General features: G+C 47.6%; 1 protein-coding gene across 1 annotated transcript in view; it reads right to left on the minus strand.

The window, feature by feature from the left end:
* GALNT17 (polypeptide N-acetylgalactosaminyltransferase 17) overlaps positions 1–22,623 on the minus strand; it is a 298,218-nt gene extending 275,595 nt beyond the window's left edge. The window contains exon 1 of the mRNA XM_068154430.1: positions 22,170–22,623. Coding sequence (XP_068010531.1) covers positions 22,170–22,407 — 238 coding nt within the window. The 5' untranslated portion in view covers positions 22,408–22,623. The remainder of the gene's footprint in view (positions 1–22,169) is intronic.
* Between the last annotated feature and the right edge of the window lie 1,240 nt (positions 22,624–23,863).

Below are 23,863 nucleotides of genomic sequence, written 5' to 3' on the forward strand. Positions count from 1 at the left end.
AATCAGATAGAAAGGCCACAAAGTATACAGCCACCCAGCCAGGGTTTGTTTGATGGCACATACATACAGCTCCCATCTCCTGGCTACCAAATGAGGAATGCACAGAAATAGAAGCCAATGCACCTCATCACTCCATCTGCTGCTCCAACCCTTCCACTGGGGGATCTCCAGACCTGCTGCACCACGTGGCAAATCCTCCATAAGGATGTTCCTGAACATCCCGTGCTCTTGAACATGATGCTCAAGAGCCCAAAGCAAGGCAGGCTGTTCCTCCTAGTTTAAGTGAAGCACTGAAGTAGATTTCTTACAAATGTTAAACTGTGATTAACATTCCCCCAAAGCCTTGTCTGAATCCTGTCATCTACCAAATGCCTCCGCGCTGAGCTGCACAGTTCTACCCCGGCTGCAACGCCAACGCAGGGTCTGTTTCATACAAAGGAGACTCTTGAAGGACAAATGTTATGTTTCTCCAGCTCTGAGCTCTTCAACTCTCTGCCAGGTGAGTGTCAGGAGAGGACTCAGCCAGGGGAGCACTGATGCAGATACTTTAAAGGTATATAAATAAATAAAGAGCTCATTTTCGACTCCGCTCGCTCTCCCCCTCCCTTTAAGTAGGTCACTCTGCCTGCTATGGAAATCAGCTTGTCTTCAAAGCAGGTTTGATCATCTCCTTCCTTATCTCCTTAATATTAGAAATGTGCAAAGCATTGTAAGAGCAAAGGCTAATTTCAGACTAATTTGACTTATTCCAGTCATGGCTATAAATATGAAACTCTATTTGCTTGTCAAAAAAAAGCCCCCCAGAAAAACGCACTCTGAAATGTGAAAAATGAACCAAAGCTTGCAAGGTATCTGCCATACAGCTAGCTCTGAATTTGGTACAGAGCTACAAGGCCAAGTTCCTGACAGATAACACAGTGTAAATGGAATACAAAGGGTCTTCATGACCTAGCAAGAAGGAAAGAAAAAAAGAAGGAGGGAAAAAAAAAAAATCTCTTAAATGAGACTGTGAAAGCTCAAGGGACTGATGTGAAAGAAGCCCAGCTCATACTGATTTTACCCTGACAATTAGGCCCTACCCTTTTTTATTTCTGTACCCTAACACAGACCTTTCCAATTTGTGCTGCCAATTAGCAAAGCACTAAGAGAAGCCTGATCCTACCCCCCACCAAAGCCTTTGGAAACAACGCAGCTTGCACCTGTAATGATGAAAGTGAGCTCCTTGGGTTCCTCCCAACCCACCCATATGAAGGGGCACAGGCTCAGCAGAAAAATGTACAATCCAGGCAGGCTAAGCTATAGGGTTTTCTACACTCCCTACCATCTGAGATCATAGAATCAATAAGGTTGGAAAAGATCTCAAAGATCACCAAGTCCAACCTGTCACCCAACACCACAGTATCACAGTATCACAGTATCACTTAGGTTGGAAAGGACCTCAAGGATCATCGAGTCCAACCTATCAACACAGACCCCATGACTAGACCATGGCACCAAGTGCCACGTCCAATCTCCCCTTGAACGCCTCCAGGGTCGATGACTCAACCACCTCCCTGGGCAACCCACTCCAATGACGAATGACTCGCTCGGTGAAGAAATTCCTCCTCACCTCGAGTCTAAACCTCCCCTGGCGCAGCTTGAGATTGTGTCCCCTTGTTCTGGTGCTGGTTGCCTGGGAGAAGAGGCCAACCCCTTCCTGGCTACAACCACCTTTCAGGTAGTTGTAGAGGGCAATGAGGTCACCCCTGAGCCTCCTCTTCTCCAGGCTAAACCTCATGACTACTAAACCATGGCTCCAAGTGCCACATCCAATCCCCTCTTGACCACCTCCAGGGATGGGGACTCCACCACCTCCCTGGGCAGCACATTCCAATGGCCAATTACTCTTTCTGGGGAGAACTGTGAAGAACCCTGGACTCCTGCTGACCACAGGGCCAATGGCTGCCACCCATTTCTGTGTGCCTGGCACGACCGAGTATGCAAACTGCAAACAGCATAAAAAAGGAACCAAAGACATTAAAAGAGATTCCAGCACTCACAGAAAGTAAATACTGAAAAGGTTTTATCTAATAAGATCCAAAAAAAACCCCAAGAAAGAGTCAAAAGAAAACGCACCATGAGAAGCTCATTATTTCTTGAGTGGCCACGTTGAAATTGTGTTTAGAAAATACATGACAGAAGAATAACAACAAATAAAGCAGCAGTGTTTTAAAATTCAAGCATAACAGAATTTCCTATGACTGGAGGAGCGTTTTGCCTGCTGCACCTCCGAAGATAATCGCCTGGTAGAAGACCCTGACACTGCACGTTCAGCAAAGTTCTAACTCACAATCATGCAGCTTCAGCCTGTTCTTTTTGCTCCATTGATCCAGTCAGAAGACTCCTGGATCAGCTCTTTTCTATTTTTCCCCCCCAGCTTCTTCAGTTCCAGTTCTTAAGGTTTTAAGCCAAGGCTCAGCATGGAGGTGTGAGAAATGCAAAGGAAGGAGAAGGCAAAAAAAGAAGTCTTAGGGGAGACCTTATTGCTGTCTACAACTACCTGAAGGGAGGCTGTCACCAGGAGGGGGTTGGTCTCTTCTCCCAGGCAAGCAGCACCAGAACAAGAGGACACAGTCTCAAGCTGCGCCAGGGGAGGTTTAGGCTGAAGGTGAGGAGAAAGTTCTTCCCAGAGAGAGTTGTTGGCCCTTGGGATGTGGTGGAGTCACCACCAGTTCAAGAGGGGACTGGACGTGGCACCTGGTGCCATGGTTTAGTAGTCATGAGGTCTTGGGTGCCAGGTTGAACTTGATGATCCCTGAGATCTTTTTCAACCTGATTGATTCTATGATTCTGTTGGGTTTTCTTTTTTTGTTTGTTTTAACTTTTGGAGGAAAAAGAGCAATAGAGGTTGTAAGTCTGATGCTGCCTCTAACAGCAGCAGCATTTTGCCTTCTAGACAGCAGAAAGGGAGCCTGTGGCTATGAAGCAAGAAAGAAGCTCACTAAATATGTAACCACATTAGGTCTGTGCAGGGGGAGCTGCTGCTGGCTGGCAATGTTCAGCATGAGGAAGATCTGCAGCACATCGTACTCCTGGCATCACAGTCTCTTCTTCCAAGTCAGAAGGAATTATTTCAGAGGGTGTAAAGTGAAAGGATTGTATTCAAAGCTTTCATTTAAATTCAACCTTCCTTAAGAGTTTAAGGATTTGGTTCTCAAATTGAGTACTGTCCACTGCATCTAACCCCACACTGGGATAGTATCTCATAAGACCACCCCTGAAGTACTGTGTCCAGTTCTGGAGCCCTTATTACAAGAAAGATATGGATGTGCTGGAACATGTCCAGGGAAGGGCCATGAGGATGAGCAGAGGGATGGAGCTCCTCTCCTACGAGGACAGGCTTAGAGAGTTGGGGTGGTTCAGTTTGGAGAAGAGAAGGCTCCAAGGAGACCTAATTGTGTCCTACCATTATCTGAAAGGGTTTATAAGAATGCTGGGGAGGGACATTTTAGGGTGTCAGAGAGCAATAGGACTGGGGGGAATGGAACAAAACTAGAAATGGGTAGATTTACATTGGATGTTAGGAAGAAGTTGTTCCCCATGAGGGTGGTGAGACCCCAGAACAGGTTGCCCAGAGAGGTGGTGCAAGCCTCATCCCTGGAGGATTTTAAGGTCAGGCTGGATGTGGCTCTGAGCAACATGGTGTAGTGTGAGCTGTCCCTGGCAGGGGGGTTAGAACTAAATGATCCCTGAGGTCCCTTCCAACCCTGACAACTCTGATTCTGGGACATGCTCAGAAACTGTTTAGTGGCAGGACATAACTGTCCAAAACCCACAATTGCAACAGACCTGGAGACTTCTAAATTTGCAAGTAGCATTATTCTACCAGTATCTATCAGTATCCAGGAGGGAGAAATACAGAAAAGAGAAAGCACTAAACCTGAAGCCCTAGAGTCGGCTGGGATTTTTGGCAGCACATGCTGGAGAAAACAGTAGCAGCTGTCAAGTCACAGCTGGAGGTGCCTCTGGTGAAGGTGACTGAGAAATGGGATTAAGCAAAAAGACAAAAAAAAAACCCAACAGGTAAAACTCAAGGTAAAATCAAATGCAGGGATGGCAGACAACCGAGTTAACAGAATTTCCATGCCTGCAGAACATCAGACTAGTTCTAAATTGCATATTTCCTTTTTTCCTTCAAGTACAGCCTCTGCTTTCTAACTTAGACTGTACAAGCTCTTTAGAATAAACCTTTATTAGAATAAACCAAACCAGGTTGGAAGAGACCTTCAAGACCATCATGTCCAACCCATCAACCAATCCAACCCACCCAAACAGCTAACCCATGGCACCAAGCACCCCAGCAAGTCTCCTTCTGAACACCTTCAATGACGGCGACTCCACCACCTCCCCGGGCAACCCATTCCATAGCGCAATCACTCTTTCTGTATAGAACTTCTTCCTAACATCCAACCTGAACCTCCCCTGGCGCAGCCTGAGACTGTGTCCTCTTGTTCTGGTACTGGCTGCCTGGGAGAAGAGACCATCATCCGCCTGTCTACAACCTCCCTTCAGGTAGTTGTAGAGAGTGATAAGGTCACCCCTGAGTCTCCTCTTCTCCAGGCTGAGCAACCCCAGCTCCCTCAGCCTCTCCTCATAGGGCTTGTGTTCCAAACCCCTCATCAACTTTGTTGCTCTTCTCTGGACTCATTCCAGCAAGTCAACATCCTTCCTAAACTGAGGGGCCCAGAACTGGACACAGTACTCGAGGTGTGGCCTAACCAGTGCAGTATACAGGGGCAGAATGACCTCCCTGCTCCTGCTGGCCACACTGTTCCTGATGCAGGCCAGGATGCCATTGGCCCTCTTGGCTGCCTGGGCACACTGCAGGCTCATGTTCAGCCTACCATCTTCTTTTTTATTATCACTGCTCTTGCCCTCTCAACTCTGCTTTGCAAGGAGGTCCATCAGACCATAAGGTTAACAGCCTCCTAACATCTGTGAGGCCTTAAACCAGTTCACATGGTCCCATCACCCTGCCCGTTGGAGCAGCAAAATGGATTGGGGGGAAAAAAACTACCCTGCCTTTTCCTTACCAAAAAAACAACCCTGCTTGGCAGGCTTACAAAGCTGCTCCCCAAGCTGCTACCTTTCAGACAGATTTCCCTGATTAGAAATTCGCCTGAAAATCCTAAGGATTAAGAAAAAGACACAGCAAGAACTCCCAAGTCAAAATGTGCTCCACACCAACCACCCCGGCTGTGCCCTCACCCACTCGGGATGAGTTTATGCCACAAACCAACGCTCACTAAACACACGTTTTCTCCTGTTCTCCAGCTCTGCTGCTCCTCTGCCAAATCCACCTCTGCTTCCAGTGGGGACCTGCACATCAAAAACCTTCTAATGAAGAACAGTATGAGGTGAGCACTTAATGCCAACCGGCAAAAGGAAAAAATAATAATCACTGACACTACCGAATTCAGAGGCATAAAAAAAAGGCCCCAGCAGTTAGCTGGAAACTAGGACAGCTGCAGCATTTAAAATACCTACTACAAATGAGAAGTACTTAGGCACATCATAATTAGTAAATGGCAAATATTAGGAGTTATGGGGAAAGAGATCATTAAAACAGGCTTTAATAGCCCAGCATTTCATACATTCAGATGTGAAAATCCAGTCAGCATACACTTTGTGCATTAAGCTCACATTAAGAAACAAACTGCTTCATTTCTGGAGTTGTAAAAACAAAGGTTAAATATCTGCTGCAGCACAAACCCCATAATTTTTCCGCAGTGACTGTATTGTTTTGCTTTGCACAGCTAATAATACCTGCCCTGGCTTTATACCTACACATCTCCTGAATGCTCTGCAAGGTTAATATTTTAATTATCAAGCCTCCAAAATACCCAAGAACCACGCTTGGCATTAAGGGTTCTGGAAACAAGCTGGCTTTTCAGTTCTACTTCCTTTATACAAAAGAACACTTTCCTTCCAGATCCCCATTTTCCCCACTATTAACAAAACCACCAAGCAGCCATGCTGAACTCAAACACTCCTGTAGCAAAACAGAGAGCTCACCAAGACTCCCACAATCCCTGGGGCCACTACTCCATGCCTGGACATCTTGCCCCATGCCTGGACATCTTGCCCCATGCCCCATCTCCCCATAAATTCCCATGTTGCCCACTCCTTATCTCCCACCCTTTGCTCCTGTGGTTTCTTGATTCCAATTATTTAGAGCTGCCAGTTCACAGGCTCACAGGATGTCAGGGGTTGGAAGGGACCCAAAGAGATCATCGAGCCCAACCCCGCTTCCAGACCAGGACCATACAATCTAGTTCAGGTCACAGAGGAATGCATCCAGATGGGCCTTGAAAGTCTCCAGAGAAGGAGACTCCACAACCTCTCTGGGCATATTCTTCCAGTGCTCTGTGACCTTTACAGTAAAGAAGTCCCGCCTTGTGTTGAGGTGGAACCTCCTGTGCTGCAGCTTCCATCCATTGCTCCTTGTCCTACCACAGGGAGCAAGTGAGCAGAGCCTGTCCCCTCCCTCCTGACCCCTAGCCCTCAGATATCTATAAATATTTATTAGATCCCCTCTAAGTCTTCTCTTTTCCAGACTAAGAAGGCCCAAGTCCCTCAGCCTCTCCTCACAAGGCACATGCTCCAGTCCCCTAATCATCCAGCTCAGCCCCTCCATTCCTTTTCCCTTTGTTCCAGCTTTTGTCCCTCCATGGGACCACTGCTGCATACTTTTCTGATACACAGCTTCCAAAAACATCTGGAACAGTTTGCTGGGATTCAAGGTGAAGATGATCTGGATAAAATCTGACCAGCTCAGCCTAATTGAAAAATTATAAACAAATTAAAGCAGTTCCTCATGACAGAAAAGGCTGAGCAGCCTCACAATAAGGTTCTACCAGAGCTGGCTACACCTGGGTCTACAAATACTTTCTTTGGGTATCCAATTTCAGGAGCTGTTTAAACAATTCTGGTAATTCTAATCAGAGTTGGACACTCAAGAGAATCCCAGGATGTTCCCCAAAAAAAGCTGCACAAAGAGCATAAATTAGGCTGTACACCTCAAATTGGGATGTGATGTTGAAGTTTTATCCCTTTTATTGCCTCTCTCCTCAGCACAGCCTGGCAGCCAGGTCTAATTTGCAAGGTCCAATGCTGTTCTACAGGATCAAACAGGCAGCACCAGTAGGGAGGACAGTTTGGGGAAGGAACAGAGCATTAATTAGTATTTGGAAGTTGAGCAACTTCCTGAGAAAGGACTGATAAAAGTGTAAAATCCCATTTTACTGTCTAACCGCTTTTATGTCTGTGCAGAACAGCTATTAAACTCCCCCAGAAAGTCACTTATTGATTCAGTGCTTGATCCAAAGACAACTGAAGTCAATATGACCTGACCCCAGTAACACCTTCCATGTAAGACATTGTAAAAGCCAGTAACTACCTTTAGACACTCCTGACAGGGGCAGATTTCTAAAAGGAAGCTGTCTGCATGCCCATAAATCATCTGCATGTCATAGTGTGCCTCCATACTCCGAGCACTAATCAAACGGCACCACCGCGTTTGAACCGTTCCCCTTCGCGTCAGAGAGAGCAGTTCACCCATCCCTGGCCACTAGGTTAATTATTCATTTATTTCTCCAGATACTGTGGGTGTGTTTCTGAACCTGCATCTGTAGCACTTAAAAAACAGCCATGTCTCTTTGGGCACTGCAACACAGTCAATCAAATCAGCATTATCCAAAGAGCACCAGCCCCACCGCCAGCAGCTGCTCCTCCAGACTGAGGCTCTTGATTCCCTCACCCTCCCACAACTGGACACCGACTGCATGTCCCTTTATAATCTGGTGCATGGTGGATATATTCCTAAGTTCGAGCCAAATGTTGAAGCTGTCCCCCACAACCCAAAGGGCCAAATAAAAGGCAGAAACCCTGGCACAGCACAGATAGGAGCTGCTCTCTGCCCCCTCCACAGCCCTCAAAGCCTACCTTTAGCTGCATGGCTTATCGCAGCATGTTGCTTCTGGATGAAAGCTCACCCCTGCCTTCTGCTCTCACCCTTCCTGCAGTTCTCCCTCCCTCCAGCTTCACTTGCACATCTGCCTGCTCTGTCATTTTCTCACACATCTCCCCTTCAACCTAGCCAACACATAATTAATATCCATTTAAACCAATGTGAGTTTTAAATCCAAAAGCCGCAGGGAATTAACACAACATTAGGTCCAATTCTCCCTCCATCTTCTGCCTCACTCTGTTGCATCATTTATGGAGTCATAGAATCACACAATTGTCTTGGTTGGAAAAGACCTCCAAGATCATCAAATCCAACCATCAAGCTAACACCACCATGGCTACAAAACTGTGTCTCAAAGTCCCACATCCACAGGGGACTTAACCACTTTCAGGACAGCGACTCCATCACCTCCCTGGACAACCTCTTCCAATGCCTGAGCTTATCTTGCTAAGTAATAGCTAGTTTAGCAAAGTCCCGTTTCTCACTGCTTTACAGCCTCAAATGGACAGGACATGAACCAGCCAGAGCCACTGGGCAAGGTCATAATGTTGAATGGTAGTCACTTAATTAAGGCTACATTCTGATCTGTGCCAAAGAATAAGAAGTCAGTCAAACGTCTCTCTCACTTCTTCTGTTCCCACCTCTTTGATGCCAGTTCCAAGTATCTTCAACTCACCAAAACACAGAATCATAAAATGTTATGAGTTGGAAGAGACCTTAAAGACCATCTAGTTCCAACTCCCTGCCGTGAGCAGGGACACCTCCTAGACCAGGTTACTCAGTCCACGCTGGCTATGAACATTTCCAGGGTTGGATCCTCCACAACTTCTCTGGGCAACCTGTTTCAGTGCCTCACCACCATCGTGGGGAGGAATTTCTTCCTGACGGCTAATCTCTTCCAGCTTGAAGCCGTTATGCCTCATCCAGGATGTGTATGGCTGCAACTCCTTTGTCCCCACACAATTTCACACATAGAAACTTCTTCATCGCTTTCTGTCCTTGAGACACTCATTCAGTAACACACAAGGGAACTTGAATCTCCAGCTCATATAATTTTTCCTATTATTATTCTAAGCAACTTGTCCAGCATCACACAGAACATTGGAGGAAAAAGCCAGACCTAACTCTTCCCTCTTGAAAGCTTGGTGCTCTTAATGGTGACACCAACCCCTCCTCACTACATGAGCAGCTCCAAGCAAACTGAAGTTCCAGTTGGTCTACACTTAGCAAAGAGCAAAGCACAACACAGCCCCAGCCTTGACTGCAGGTTCAGAGATGTGTAATGGTTATCCCTATGATTGTCTTGTCAGTGAGAATATGAAAAGCTGAAATCAAATCCAGAAGAAGAGAGTTTCAGTGTTCCAACCTATTTAACACGTTCAGCGTTCCAGCACATTTTACTCAAGGTGGGTGCCCACTAAAAACACACAAAAAGCTAGCAAAGATTGTTTTAAACCAAGTAATGGATTACAAGCAAGCTTTAAAATATCATGAGGTGGCTTTTCCCTTCTCTTTCTCCTTTGCTTTGTGTTTTTAGAGCACGAGGCAAGTAATTGTTTTCAAAGAATTAGTAGTAATTTGGCACAAAACACGAGTGCTCTCGTGATTTAATTTAATGTCTAATGCAGGCAAAGACCCAGAAAGAAATTCTAATTGTTTAGTTTGAAAATTAACCTTCTCACTCCAGCTTTATGCTCTTCAAACACGCAGAGCCACCGTGGGCTTTTACACTGCCCTAAATGCTACATGAGTAAATGGAGATTAAAACCAAGGTTAAATAAACTCTGACAACCGTCAGGTGAGAGCCCTTGCTTGACCCTCTCATGCTCTCTGCAGCTTGAGGAGACACCCAAAATAACTCAGCTGAGGCGCTGCTGGTGTCTGCTCATCTACTGTTGGTTTTTCTCTTGTAATGGTTTCCTGCTTTCTGTATCTAGACACACTGAGACACGCCAAGGAAAAGCAGCTTGGATTTCCATCACCCACAAACACAAAAATAGCCCTACTGCTACAGAGAGAAGGAAGAAAAGTCCTGTACCCTACCTGAGTGCTGGGAAACAGATTCAGAGAGCCTGAGGATGTTCTGCACATGCAGAGTCCAGAGCCCAGCTCTTCTGCATTCCTACCCAGAGTATTTCTCTACCAGACCTCAGAGAAGTGCTAATGTTGGGCAATCAACAGTTCAAACCACAGAAAGGAATCACAGAATGCCAAGCTGAAATCATTTGGTCCATCTTGGTCCATCATCCAGTACTCTGTCAAGCTGAGTCTGAAAACTGTCCAATGTAGGGGAATCCACCACTTCCCTAAGGAGATGATTCCAATGTCTAAATATTCTCAGGGGGACAAATTTTCTTCTGGGGTCCAATCAGAATCACCCCAGGAGTAACTTGGGTACCATTAACCCTTGTCTTTTCCATGAGACTTTCCAATGCACTTACACTCCATGAATGCAAGACCATTCCCATTTGCACATAAGCTGAAAGTACTGAAGGGAAGAGGGACCACGGATTCCCCTTTCTTCCCTGGTGCCAAATGCTGACACATCACACACTTGTTTTTTGTGTGCTAAAATTAAGTCATCATAGAATTGTTTTGGTTGGAAAGGACCTTTAAGATCATCGAGTCCAACTGTTAATTGAGTGCAACAAGGCATGACAGCAGTGCAGTGTGAAGTGGTGATTTACTCTGTGTGACACAGCTCCAGCTTTTGAAAGACTTTTCCTTTTCCCTAACAGCAGGAAGAGTGAGTGATGCTCTTACACAACAACCTGGGTCAGACAACCCAGGAAGATCCCTATTTTTGAAAACTCCATTTACCAGAAGCTCTCATATTACTCCCACATTACAGCTCCTGTGATGCTGCATGTATTTCCTGTTCCAAGAACAAGTGCTGTGGCACGGCCAATACCCTTTAGCAACGCTGTCTGTGAGGAGCAGGTATCACAGGAATCCCAGGAAGCAAATCTCCAGGAGCCCAGCATCACAGGAATCACAGAATCATAGAACTATCAGGGTTGGAAGGGACCTCATCTAGTTCCAACCACCCTACCATGGACAGAGACACCTCACACTAGCCCAGGTTGCTCATAGCCACATCCAGCCTGGCCTTAAAATCCTCCAGGGATGAGGCTTCTACCACCTCCCTGGGCAACCTATGCTAGTGTCTCACCACCCTCATGGGGAATAACTTCTTCCTAACATCCAATCTCAATCTACCCATTTCTAGTTTTGCTCCATCCCCCCCAGTCCTATCATTGTGTAGTGGTTCAGGCTGGGTGCTCCCCTGCTGCTGCCACATAAGACACACCTCCAGTGTCCTGAGGGTCCAGCCCAGTGGGTGGACACAGGAAGCTGCTTATTTCATCCCATAATGTCTTGCTCCCTACAAAAACCACCTGCAAAGTCCTGCACTTCCTCTTTCTTCCCTCACTGCTCCTATGGAGATGGTCCCTATCTGGTAATGGAGGGGGAGTCATCTCGAGGCCACTTGGGGCCTGGCCAGGTATAATGCCTGGAGGAGAAGGGGGAAGGGCAATCTCAGATCTGGCCAGCTGAAATTAGCCTATACAGTGGAAAGGGAGGGGAGAAGAAAGAGCCCTGGGGGTTTTGGATGTACCCTCAGGTGGGGAAGTAGGGGAGTGTTGGGATGCTTCTGAGTATGCTTTGGGATCTTCTTTTGTCACTCTGCTTGTGGTTCTCTGTAAAATATTCACTGCTTTTCCATTTAAACTTTCCACCAGTTCTGCAATCCATTTGTCTGAGTCTCATTTTTATCTGCCGTGGTGGAAGGCAAGGGAGGCTCAGCCCTTCAACCCACCACACACTGCTACTGGAACTCCTCGGCCAGCACACACCATCAAGATTTTTAGAAGCAAACTGTGATTTTAATCTGCCTCGCTCCCAGTTTTAGGGAATTGTCTGCTGCAGCTAACTGCCTCTCCCCACTGACAGCATCATCAAAGCCCTCGGCCTGCGTCAGAAGCAGCGTGCAAGTGCTCGGTGACAGCAGAGCAAGGCTGAGTGTAATGCTCTCCTCCCATGTAACGCTCTCCACCAGGCTCTCCTTGCATCACGACTGCATTATTTTTAGCTAAGCGTCAGTGAACGTCAGGATGTGGGTCGATAGCTATTAGATTTATAGGCAGAGCTAGCTGTGCTTTTAGCAGCGAGATGTAAAGCACTCGGCAATTTTGTGAAGGAATTTGACCGTGGGGACTAACGGCTAGAAAACGCAGTTGCTAGGACTCCCAACGCTGTTTAGGAAAAACAATATTGTACCACCAGGACACACTACTGAAGTTGAATCACTGCTGGCTCATGGTGGGGTCACTACCATCCACGTTCAGCCTGAAGAACCCTTCGAAGATGTGGTGGTTTAGGCTGAGTGCCTCCTGTTGCCACCACACAAGCTTACCGGTGACATCCCGAGGGTCCAGCCCAGTGGGCGGGCACGGGAAGCTATGTATTACATCCCATAATACTCTGCTCCCTATAAAACCATCAGCAGGGTTCTGCACTTTCTCTTTCTTCCCTCACCGCTCCTATGGAGATGGTTCCTGTCTGGTAATGGTGGGGGGTGGAGGGGCTCATCTCACAGTCTCTTGGGCCAGGCTAGGCCTATGGCTGGGAGGAGAAGAGGGGAGGGCAGTCTCAGATCTGGTCAGCTGAGATTAGCCTAACAGTGGAGGAGGGGGAAGAAAGAGCCCTGGAGGTTTTGGGTTTTTTTAGGTGGGGAGAGAAACGTGTTGGGATGCTTCTGGGTATGCTTTGGGATCTCCTTTTGTCACTGTGCTTGTGGTTCTCTGTAAAATATTCACTGCTTTTCCATTTAAACTTTCCACCACTTCTACAATCCATTTGGTCTGAGTCTCATTTTGTCTGCCCGTGGTGGGAGAGAAGGAAGGAAGGATCGGCCCTTCAACAGAAGACTTCTACAAAGACTGACTCAGGTTTCCCAGAGCAGAGGTTTTCTGTCCCTGGAAACATTCAAGGTCAGGTTGGACAGGGCTCCGAGCAACCTGCTCTAGCTGAAGACATCCCTGCTCACTGCAGGGTGGTGGGACTATACGACCGTTAAAACATCCCTTCTGATCTAAACCATTCTGTGATTCTATGATCTTCCTCCCACCAAAAAAAATATATTAAAAAATAGTCTCTCTTTGAAGTTTAATATTTCAATATTTAGCATAACTGAAGGAGCTGAGAACTGGCAGTCTGCCAGCCTGCTGCAACATCTGGACCAGATTGTTCAGTTTTAGATAAAGATTAGTGGCATAAATCACAAAATGAGTAACATCTTTTTAATTACCTGAAAAAGGCTCATTTCTATTTTCTCTTCTGCTATGCCTTATTAACAGGGAGATTTGCTCTCAGGCTCCATACAACATTTGCTTATTAGAAATACAAGAACTTTCTGCCAGGAATGAAGTAAGGAGGGAAGAGGGTGGCCAGGAGTAAGCTAGAAGGACTCCTCCCAATCCAAGCGCACTGACAGCACATGCCTAAAGCCAGCTTTGGCTGTCTGTCCTCCTCCATCAAAGCAGAAGATCTCCAGATCAGGAAGCATGGGACTCTCCTGTCTCAGCAAAGCCTGCTGCCATTCCAAAGGCCTCAGGGTATCCAAGATGCTGCAGGAGCCCAGCAGATGTGACACTCCTCTGACAGCTGAGTCGTGCCCTTCTGGAGTGGCAGCTGGAAGCCAGGCAGGATGCCTCTGGGCACTGAAATGTCACTAGATGCCCACATTTTGTCAAATGCATCCAATTCCAAATGTCTGCTCCTGGAGACACAATAGCACACTGCTGACCCGGTCTGAGGCTTGGAAATAGTACTGTCATTCACAAAATGATGGCACCTTTTCCTCCCTCCCAGATCCTTAAGAGCTGCCTAAGTAACCCAGCACCATAAATCTAACAGACCTTTGTAAATTTTACCATGGAGGTAAGGCTCTGTTCTCCATTCAGGCAGACATGAATTAATACACAGGAATAAAATACCAACGTTGTCACTGTTTCCTCGTCCCTGCTGTTGCATCTCATGAATCCTGTGTTGTCTCTGCATGATAAACGTGTTAGTGGCTTATTACTCATTCATTGCCAATGACAGTGAATATGGGGATGATGATGCCAAACAACTATCAAACCCAAAAATTATCTATTGGTTGCTAGTCAGCCAGCTTGTAAGCTAAATGCCATGTTAACATCTAAGCTTCCAGATGCTTCCTAAATGACTGTCTGAAGCCTCATCTTTTAACTCTTTCTCTAAGAAGTATTTCTTTTACTCATTCTTTGATCAGCATCAGACCAAATTTCCACGGATCTGGTAAGAGTAATGTACAGACTGCAGCTCTCAGGTGTCTCAAGCCTACACAGACCACCATTTAGGCTGAGAGCTTCTAAAGGCATGCACTCAACTTGGATTATCTGCATTATTCCTAATGGGGAACCTGGATCACCTGCATTATTCCTAATGGGGAACCTGGATCACCTGCATTATTCCTAATGGGGAACATCAACCATCTTGGTGAGGGGTTTGGAACACAAGCCCTATGAGGAGAGGCTGAGGGAGCTGGGTTTGCTTAGCCCGGAGAAGATGAGACTCAGGGGAGACCTTCTTGCTCGCTACAACTACCTGAAGGGAGGTTGTAGACAGGCAGAGGTTGGTCTCTTCTCCCAGGCAGCCAGCACCAGAACAAGAGGACACAGTCTCAGGCTGCAACAAGGGTGGTTTAGGCTGGATGTTAGGAAGAAGTTCTATACAGAGAGAGTGATTGCCCATTGGAATGGGCTGCCCAGGGAGATGTTGGAGTCATCATCATTGGAGGTGTTCAGGAGGAGACATGATGGGGTGCTTGGTGCCATGGGTTAGTTGTTTAGGTGGGTTGGATTGGTTGATAGGTTGGATGCAATGATCTTGAAGGTCTCTTCCAACCTGGTCTGGTCTATTCTATTCTATTCTATTCCATTCCTAATGGGGAACCTGGATCATCTGCATTATTCCTAATGGAGGACCTGGATCATCTGCATTATTCCTAATGGGGGACCTCAATCATCTGTATTATTCCTAATGGGGAATATGACACCCAGATCTGTCAGCTGCACTCTTGATGTTAAAGCTTCAAGTAGCTATACAAGTCTATACAAAACAACACAGTTACTCTCTACTTCAGATGGCGATGGGGCAGACAGAGAAAGAGCATCTCTGATCCTGTGTGACAACCATCAGTGGATACAGTAGTCACGTCCCCAAAGCATGTAACTTTATCTCCACATCATCATTTCTGATATCAAAGAACTTCACTCAACAAGGCTGCGCTCCTATCAAAAGCAATTTTATTTCATTAAAGTGATTAAAGTTTGGGCCCTTTTGCCTACAAAGAGGTTTTTCCTACTCTCAAATTATTTACATTGAGGTCCTTGCCTTACTTAATGAATTTCTTAGCATTTTAGTTAATATATTACCTACCTGTTAAAATCTTAGTAGCACTAGTCTGTGGGTGTAACACTATTACACACTGCTAAATGGCTGATAGAACTGCTGTTAATCTGCCTTATTTACATATATAATTTTTATTCTCAGTAGTTAGCTAAGTTTGTAATGTACTTTGAGGATGATAAGTCTTAGAGAAGATAAGCATTATCTTATCCTTATGGGAAGTAAATCCACATATCTCTAAAGCTTTTTAAGTTAATTAAGTGCCACTTTACAAGGGGGATAGGCAAGGCCATGCAAGAGGCTGTGTTTCAGTGTGGGCCTCAGTGTCCATATGCCACCCTCACAAAGTTAATTTCCTAATTGGATAAGCAGAGGAGAGCACAATCTGTATGCAGGAAGGCTGCTGGTATGCACTTGTTCGTATCTGAGCATGTGCAAATAATTCCATGTGCAAATGCACAGATGCAAGCTTGCTTGAAAAATGGACATAGGATTGTTTAATCCCCAAGGAATTTCAAGCTCCTCCCAACTTCTAATATTTGGTAAAGCAGCAGTTTACTCCCTCTGCAATCTTTTGTAGCACCAAGGGATAAACCACTCACCCATTTTCTGGCCAGCTTCAGCAGTTCACTTCTTCATCACTAGCCTCTCACTTAGAACAATCTGCAAATAGCTTTTACTCTCCCTGATCTTACATGTGATCTGCTGTGAGCTTACAGAACAAAATTTAAAAGAGCTTAGGATGAGTCAGTAGTGCCCTTTCACAATGTTTTCTGCCTTACTAATATTTAGCTTGGAGTGAGGAATTTTTATACTATCTTTCACACTACTCCAAGGTGCCACATCATCCCTGTCTCACTGCCTTCCAGGCAGCTGAGCACTCTCTAGGCTCAGCTGCTGTTGTGTATCTACCCAAAACCACTGGAGAGGGAGTTTATAACCTTTGTGCTCCTTGGAAGCTTTACCCCAAGACTCAAACCTCTGCTGCACATGCACCAGCAGACACACAGGTGTTTACCCCAGCACACTTGGGATGTGGCTGGGTGGAAGTTTCCTTAGACCACCAGTGACCAGCAGATCCTATGTGCTTATACTTGTTCAGGATGCTTAGCTCTGGTATAGAGGGATAATGGCTTCCCCACATCCAAGCCAAGGGTTTATTTAGAGTACTCTCCCCCCTACACTTCTATTTCTCAAACTGGCAGCATTGTTTAAGGGCTAAGCTATTTAGATATTGACTTCAAGGGTTTGTGGCAAACTGGGTTTAGAAGAGCAGACTGCCCATTTTTGGGCATGATCAGACTCAGAAGGACAAGGACAAAACTCAACACACAAAATCAGACCCAAGCTCTTTCCTCCTACCAGGGATGGATACTCAGCGTTGGTGCAGCCCCAGTTTTTTACATATGTGAGGAAACATGCTTATAGGCTTTACACAGCCCACCAGCCTCAGCACCTCAGCAGGTGTCCACTCTCTCCTACCTTGGTCAGGCACAACTGAAGGCATGCGCCAGCCTCGCCCTCTCCCCCTCTGAAGAGTGGGGCTGAATGCAGGCTGCACTGCCATGAACATTTCCCTTTCCCTCACCCAGGGTGAGATCAAGCACACCTTTGAGAGGATAAAGGTAGGTGGAAGAGACTGAAGCAGGAGCTCAAGGAACAAGAAAACCCAGACTGACAAAAGCTTACCCAGGTTATCACCCTAAGGCATGCAGGAGGGCAGACAAGTAGCTTCCTTCTCACCGTGTCAGGGACACGGGACCCACACCATTGAGAGCAGTCTCATGGTGAACAACATCTTTGCATTACTGTTTCATGATGCAAACTGCAGCTTTCCTCAAGTCATGTCACTCATCCTATAAGCAACTCTGATGTTAAGAAGTTGGCCTGCCTTTGGTGCCTCACTGCACAGCTTCATTCCTCACAGTCATCAGTGGGCTTCTACCTCTGGGAACAGGATTAGATAAACTGAGCAATTCGCCCAGCACTCTCCAGGAAGCACATGGTTGCCACAACAGCTGAATGTTCTCTTCCAAGTCTCTCCACTCCAGCTCCTCACTAGCTAACTAGTATGTCACAGAAACATAGGAGCCCTCTCTTTGCAAACATAGAGACAAACTGAAAAGATCATTTGTGTGAATCTCCATAAAGTTGGAGATAATCTGGACAGCAATTTTTGCTTATGTAAATGTCAGCACAAGAAAAAAAAAATAGGTTTGGATCAAAAAGACAAGTTGTAGCTAATACCCAGAGTAAAATGCACACAGTTCCTTCCTGACCTTCATTAGCTTTCTCTGAACATCTGCTGAAGGAGAAAATTCCATCCATAAAAATGACTAAAGAAATTAAAAACCCTGTGAGTCCCCAGAAGACTGCAGGCACGTACTAAACCCTCCATTTCAAAGGGCATCCTCCTGCCTCTCTGCAACTGTGTGAGCCATCCAAGCAGAGACCAGCAAAAAGCAACAGAAAAGAACAAAGTAAAGCCTACAAGTAACTGAGGAGCAATAACAAACTTTTAGGCAGAACAAAGCCCTCAGTCAGTTTTAGGCCAGAAGAAAACTGAATAGACAAACCTGGAGATGCCCAAATATTCTCAAGGGTACTTTATGAACTACAACAGGGAGAAATCTAAACACAGCCACTGTCTGCTGTGAGGAAACCCCAATCCCAGTCAGCATCTTGCCTGGAGAAGAGGAGGCTCAGGGAGACATTCTTGCTGTCTATAACTGGCTGAAGGGTGGTTGTAGCCGGGAGGGGGTTGGTCTCTTCTCCCAGGCAAGCAGCACCAGAACAAGAGAACACAGTCTCAAGCTGTGCCAGGGGAGGTTTAGGCTGGAGGTGAGGAGAAAGTTCTTCCCAGGAGGAATAATTGGCCATTGGAATGTGCTGCCCAGGGAGGTGTTGGAGTCACCGTCCCTAGAGGTGTTCAAGAGGGGACTGGATGTGGCACTTGGTGCCATGGTCTAGTAGGCATGAGGTATTGGGTGACAGGTTGGACTTGATGATCTTTGAGGTCTTTTCCAACCTTATTGATTCTATGATCTTCAAGGCCTCCTTTTAATATGAAACAAGCATCCTGTGCTTGACACAATGTAGCTTTGCACAACTGCAACCCTAAGCAAAAGTAGCTAGAAAACACTGCAAGACCAGCAGGGTGCATCGTCTGGAGAGTGCCGGAGGAAGGTTGGGCCAGGTCTGGGATAGTTCCTCTTGCACAGAGAGGAGTAAGAGGAAGCCTGATGTTGTTTCCAGAATGGCACTGCAGAGAAACGTCGTTAGAGAGGAGTAACTGTGTAAAACTGCTCCTTTACCAGACCCAAGGCAGCGTTGTTTAGCTTCCTTTCACGGCCAACATTTACAGAAATAAACAAATATACATTCATAAAAAATGAGGGTTGGCATACCACAGAGAGCTGTTATTTCCAATATGCTTCACACTACATGGCTCAAAAAAAAACCCCACAACACCAAAAACACAGGCACAGCGCAATCAGATTGCTCATTTGAACTTTACAGAATGGAGCTTTTCAGGAGATTAATTTTTTTAATTTTTATATATATATATATATATGACAGCTTCAACTCCTACTGAAATCCAGCCAAGTCCTATAGCACAGGGGGAAAAATAGTAAAATCCATAGTTGATTGCACCAAACTATGTTGTTAGTTTCCCTCTTTGACCAAACACCTCCCTGGTGCTCCCTGAGGTGCAGGCTTTCCACATTCTGCACTTATCATAGAATCAGACAGGTTGGAAAAGACCTCAGAGATCATCAAGTCCAACTTATTACCTAACACCTCATGGCAACTAAACCATGGCTCCAATAGCTATATCCAATCCTTTTTTGAGCACCTCCAGGGACGGTGACTCCGCCACCTCCCTGGGCAGCACATTCCAATGGCCAATTAATCCTCCTGGGAAGAACTTTCTCCTCACCTCCAGCCTAAACCTCCCCTGGTACAGCTTGAGACTGTGTCCTATTGTTCTGGTGCTGCTTGCCTGGGAGAAGAGAGCAACCCCCACCTGGCTACAACCACCCTTCAGGTAGCTGTAGAGGGCAAGAAGGTCTCCCCTGAGCCTCCTCTTCTGCAGGCTAAGCAACCCCAGCTCCCTCAGCCTCTCCTCACAGGGCTGTGCTCCAGGCCCCTCCCCAGCCTCATTGCCCTTCTCTGGACACCTTCAAGTGTCTCAATGTCCTTCTTAAATTGAGGGGCCCAGAACTGGACACAGTATTCAAAATGTGGCCTAACCAGTGCAGAGTACAGGGGCAGGATGACTTCCTTTCTCCTGCTGGCCACACTATTTCTATATATAGGATCTATATACCTCTATATATATCTATAGGATACAATACTCTAGCATTTTGTTCCTGCTGAGCCACAGGTCAGATTTAAACTGAAATGTAACTTCACAGTAGAGAAAGAGAATTCTCTGGGTCAATGTGTTTTGCAGGGAGCTTGCCTAAGAGCATATGGTGTGTTTTGATAGGCACTTATCACCGGCATGCAACTTCCCTACCCTAAAAGCAATTGAAAGAAAGGGGGGAAAAGGAAGTGAGTTCATATTTGCATACTTTGGGCAGGCCCTAGGGTTTCAGCTTTAGGTATTCTGCAAGTAGCCAGAATGAATGTTGATTTGGGCACTAAAAATTCCTGGCAGGGAGCCCGTCCAGCTTCCTCTGCATCCTTACTCCTATGGACTGTCTCAGCACATTTGACTGTTCCTTTTCAGTGCCAGTGGGTGGTGACGGGGGTCCTCCTTGGCCCCCCACACCTCACTCTCAACTCCTGTCCTTCTGAGGCCCAACACACAGCATCACTCAGAGCACAGAGCACGTTGTACTTTTCTAAAGATCTCATGTACCAAATATACACTTGACCCAAAGTTACATAACCGCTACGCCAGAGCTATTTTTCAGCCAGACTCATTGGCGTTGCTATAAATCACCCCAGGATGCAGAGGCCAGACAAGATGTCACATTTATGTGCTCAGCTTTCTGCCAGCCATATGAAAACGTTTGTGATTTGGGCAACATATCTATTACCTCTCTGCCTCCCCTGGTCTTTCGGTGCATGACTACTCTCCAGCACTAAGCGGACTCCTGCACTCCAAGCGCCCACAGCAGCCTACAGACCAGACAGCGCTTCAAGAGCTGTCCTTACGCTGATGGCTCCTGTTACAAACACCAGAGAGCTCCAAAAGCAGCCCCAGAGCACATCAGAGCAGGGAATCCCATGTTAATCATCACAGAACAAGGGCAACAACTTGCCCTTTCAGCTCACCCTCTGTACCACAATAACATCATGATTGCCTGTCCAGTACCAAGGTCCTAGCATGAGGTCTCCTGCCTTAAACTGCAGGTGCTGCTCCTTTGAAAATAAGGAGCAGCAAAAATCTTCCTGGAAACTTCTGCCCTAGCAGTACCCACAAGCAGCCAGTTTCACAGTCTCATCATGAATAGCATCCAGCTTTCTACCTCATTTCTTCTTACTCTTTGTTTTACCGTGTCACCCAATAGAGCAACAGAACTGCTTCAACATCTTGTGGTGCTAGCCACTTCCACAGGCACAACGGTTTTCTCATGCAAGTGTATAAAATAGCCTTACAGAGAATGCTCTCCTACTCAGCTGAGTGCTGCCCATGTTGTACAGTGCTTTCCCCAAGGCACAGACGCTGACATGATAGCTGCTACACACCAGGAAAGGCACATTGCATTCCTGCACCTGCCTCACATCCTGGCTGCAGAAGCATAAGCAGGATAGCCCCAATTCAGGACAGAGACACAGCACACTCCAGCTTTTGGTTTGGCACAGAACCACACAGTAGCTTCACGTTCAAAACTCAGAGAGGGAATCACATTGAGACTGCCAAAATCATGAACTCTGCCAATTCCAATACACGCAAACTTGGAGTCATTAAAGCTACAGAGCTCGGAAGCAATAATGGGACTCTTGATTGAGATTACATTCCCAGTTGTGAATCTACAGGGAACAATTTTGGAAAGATTAGCTTCCCCAGTCAGTGTTTTAATTAGAAACCTCACCTACATCGCTTACATCTTTACAGCATGGTTCTCTATCCCACACAGCATCTTGAAAACTCCCTTTTTACATCTCAGAACTACTGAACCTGGTGAGATTTTAATAGAAATCCCTTTGCTATGCTGTAAAGAGAAGCACTGAGACTTTAATTAGCAGCTGTTGATGCTGAGCCATAGGAAAAACTGAGTAGTTTGCTTAACTTGTTTGAGATAGTGCATTTTGTTTTCTGACCTTCTGTACCTAAATAACGCACCAGGCTTCGGCTGTTTTAAAACTACCTTCTGAAAAAAACAGCTCTAGAGTGGTCAAAACCATCCCCTCGATCAATACATAGCATGCTGCTCCAAGTTGTGTTTGCCCACTGAACATCCTTCCCGTTTGATGCAGAAATCATGACACTGTAATTTCCTGACCACTACTCTCAACCTGAAAGGCAGCATTATGTTATTACGATTTCCTCCCATCCTGTGCAAGGCACTCTGAGCTTTAAGCACAAACGGAACTTGGAAATCAGATACTGAATTGATTCAGCCCATTGAGACTCTGTTTGCACGGTAACAGAGGAAACAGCATGGCTCGATCACGCAAACTTCAAGCCAGCCCTGCTCCCGTTCTCTGCCTCCATTCACCACCCGCGACCGTACCCAAAGGGCACTAAGACCGGGAGAACACTTCCTACCATTCAGCTGCCTGTAGACTATATCTTCTAGGAGCGAGAGTCTCTTCAGCACTGCATCCTGGATGGAGCTGATGCCGTGGGCTGTCAAGTTGGCCACTTCTGCCCTGGGATGGATGTCATGGAAGGAGTCGCCGCTCTTGGCGGTGATGGGTCTGCACTTGGCCAGAAAGAGGACGAAGCCAGCCACCGCGATCAAGTTTAACACCAGCAGGACTTTGACTCTCCTCAAAGAAGCCATCAAACTTCCCGAGGGGCACCGCCAGCCGCCGCGCAGCCCGCAGGAGCTAGGAGAGCGGGCCGGCAGCCGCCCGCCGCTGCGCGCACATCGCACGGCGCCGTACGGCGCGATCCAGCCCGGCCCGGCCCCGGGCTCGCCGGACGAGCCGCGGCAGGGAGCGGAGAGCTGCGGGGGGACGCGGCGAGGAGAAGTGGCGGAACCCGCCCCGGGCTACAGCCCCGCAGAGAAGATGCTGCTGCTGCTGCTGCCGCCGCCGCGGCCGCCCGCCCCGCTCCGCCTGCCGCCACCGCCGCGCTGCCGCCAGCGCAACTTCATGCCCCGCGCAGGGCGCCCGCGCCTCGGCTGGGAGGTGGCGGCGGCGGGGCCGGGGAGCCCTGCGGCAGAGCCACCGCCGCGCCTGCCTCCGCGGGGGGGCGCGGGGCCGCTCCTGCGTTGCGCGGACGGGGCATGCCCCTCCGCCCGCCGCCGCCCCGCCTCGCCCGGAGCCGCCGCCACCGCCTCGCTGCACCGCGGCGGGGCGGGGGGGAGCAGGGGGCGGGCGCGCAGCGGCGCGGGGCTCCCGCCCCTCTCGGCGCACGGGGAGGTGGGGAAAGTCGCGACAGCGGCGGAGGCTCGGCGTCGGCACCCCGGCAGGCTGCGGCAAGCCCCGCTCCGCGCACCGCCAGCGCCTGCGGAGAGCGGCCCCGCCGCGGCCCGGCTGCCGCCAAATCCCGGGCTGGAGGCCCGAGCCCGGCTCGGGCACTGGGCGGCAGAGCGGGGCCAAAGATGCTGAAGGAGGCGTGCTCGGGGTTCCCCCAGCCTCGGGCATCAGCGCCCCGGGCATCCTCCCTGCCTGCGCTGGGAGGCGGCAGCTCGACCGCCCACCGGGGCACGACACCGTGTCATGCGGGATAGGGACGGGCACGGGTAACTCACGTTTGCTGTTCTTCTGCACAGAAAAGTTTGAGCTGTCCGATGCCACCCGCCCTCCGGGCTGCTACTTGCTCCTTGGCTGAACTTTGCTCCCGGCTTTCCTGGATGGAAGCTTCATCCTCCCACTTGGGAGCCCGGCTTTCTCTAGACAGGCATTTACTCACGAAGGAAGCAAATTATCTTGCTTTCTCCCATGTCTCCCTAAATAGCTGTGTCAGTGCAAGGCTTTGGAACTGTCACTTGGGTGGTTAGAAAGGATCTTCTGAACTTCAAACATTAAAATTAAATGGCGTTCAACATCATAAACTAAGATTCTAATCCAAAGATTTAATGCCAGAACACTGAATTACCTCATCTGAGTGAATGGCTACTCCTGAACGAGCACAGTAAACCCATCGATTCTGAGCTTTAGCTATTTGCTGCAGTTAACCCTGCTCTTCAGAAAGATGACATCAACATGGGCTAGAGATTCAAACAACATCAAATCATTGTATCCCCAAAGCAACTTTTCAAGCTGTAGGGATATCCCCCCTCACCTTCAAGC

The sequence above is a fragment of the Melanerpes formicivorus genome, unplaced genomic scaffold (genome assembly GCF_026170545.1).
Source record: "Melanerpes formicivorus ecotype bairdi unplaced genomic scaffold, bMelFor1.0.p_v2 SCAF_29, whole genome shotgun sequence".
In the NCBI taxonomy this organism is placed as follows: Eukaryota; Metazoa; Chordata; class Aves; order Piciformes; family Picidae; genus Melanerpes; species Melanerpes formicivorus.